We start from the raw sequence: 634 nt of genomic DNA, 5'->3' as shown, positions 1-634 counted from the left end.
TCTCCGTTTGGATTCTCCCTTTCAAGTGCCCCGTAGCCACATGGGGCCATTTATATTTAAATTTAATTAAAGTTGAATACAATTAAAAATTTATTTCCTCAGTCCCACTTGCCGCATTTCATGTGTCCAGTGGCCACATGGTGCGGTGGCTTCGTATTGGACAGCTCAGGGCTAGAATGTAAACGCCTTATAAAGCCAGGGGTCTTTTTCCGGCATGTTCGTTGCCACATGACCAGAGTCTTGAACAGTGCCTGGCTCACAGGCTGACTTATTCTATAGTTATTGAATACATGAATGAATGAATGAATGAATGAATGAATGAATGAATGAAGAGGTGAATGAATGAACTAAGAGGTCTGTGGACCTATTATACAGAAGTATAAAAAGAGGTCTGGTGAAGAAAGACAGTAGGGACTGCCTGGGGAGGTTTGGGGAGTGGGGGGGTTGGAGCCCCACATGACCTCCATCCTCTTCTCTTCCCCTGCAGACCATGGCAGCAGTGACCATGACGGTGCCCGGGCGGAAGGCGCCCCCCAGGACGGGCCCGGTGCCCGAGGCAGCCCAGCCCTACCTGTTCACAGCCCATGGGCCAAGCTTGGGTGTCGGGCCTGGGGGCTTGGCCAACTCCCCGGAG

The 634-nt window shown here is 51.1% G+C and overlaps 1 protein-coding gene across 1 annotated transcript in view; it reads left to right on the top strand.

Moving 5' to 3' along the window:
* The first annotated feature begins 462 nt into the window (after positions 1-462).
* MYH14 (myosin, heavy chain 14, non-muscle) overlaps positions 463-634 on the top strand; it is a 76,732-nt gene continuing 76,560 nt past the window's right edge. Inside the window, exon 1 of the mRNA XM_015564002.1 lies at positions 463-628. Coding sequence (XP_015419488.1) covers positions 491-628 — 138 coding nt within the window. The 5' untranslated portion in view covers positions 463-490. The remainder of the gene's footprint in view (positions 629-634) is intronic.

The sequence above is a fragment of the Myotis davidii genome, unplaced genomic scaffold (assembly GCF_000327345.1).
Source record: "Myotis davidii unplaced genomic scaffold, ASM32734v1 scaffold358, whole genome shotgun sequence".
Lineage (NCBI taxonomy): Eukaryota > Metazoa > Chordata > Mammalia > Chiroptera > Vespertilionidae > Myotis > Myotis davidii.
The sequence above is the reverse complement of the archived record's forward strand: the minus strand, read 5'-3'. Positions and strand labels throughout refer to the sequence as shown.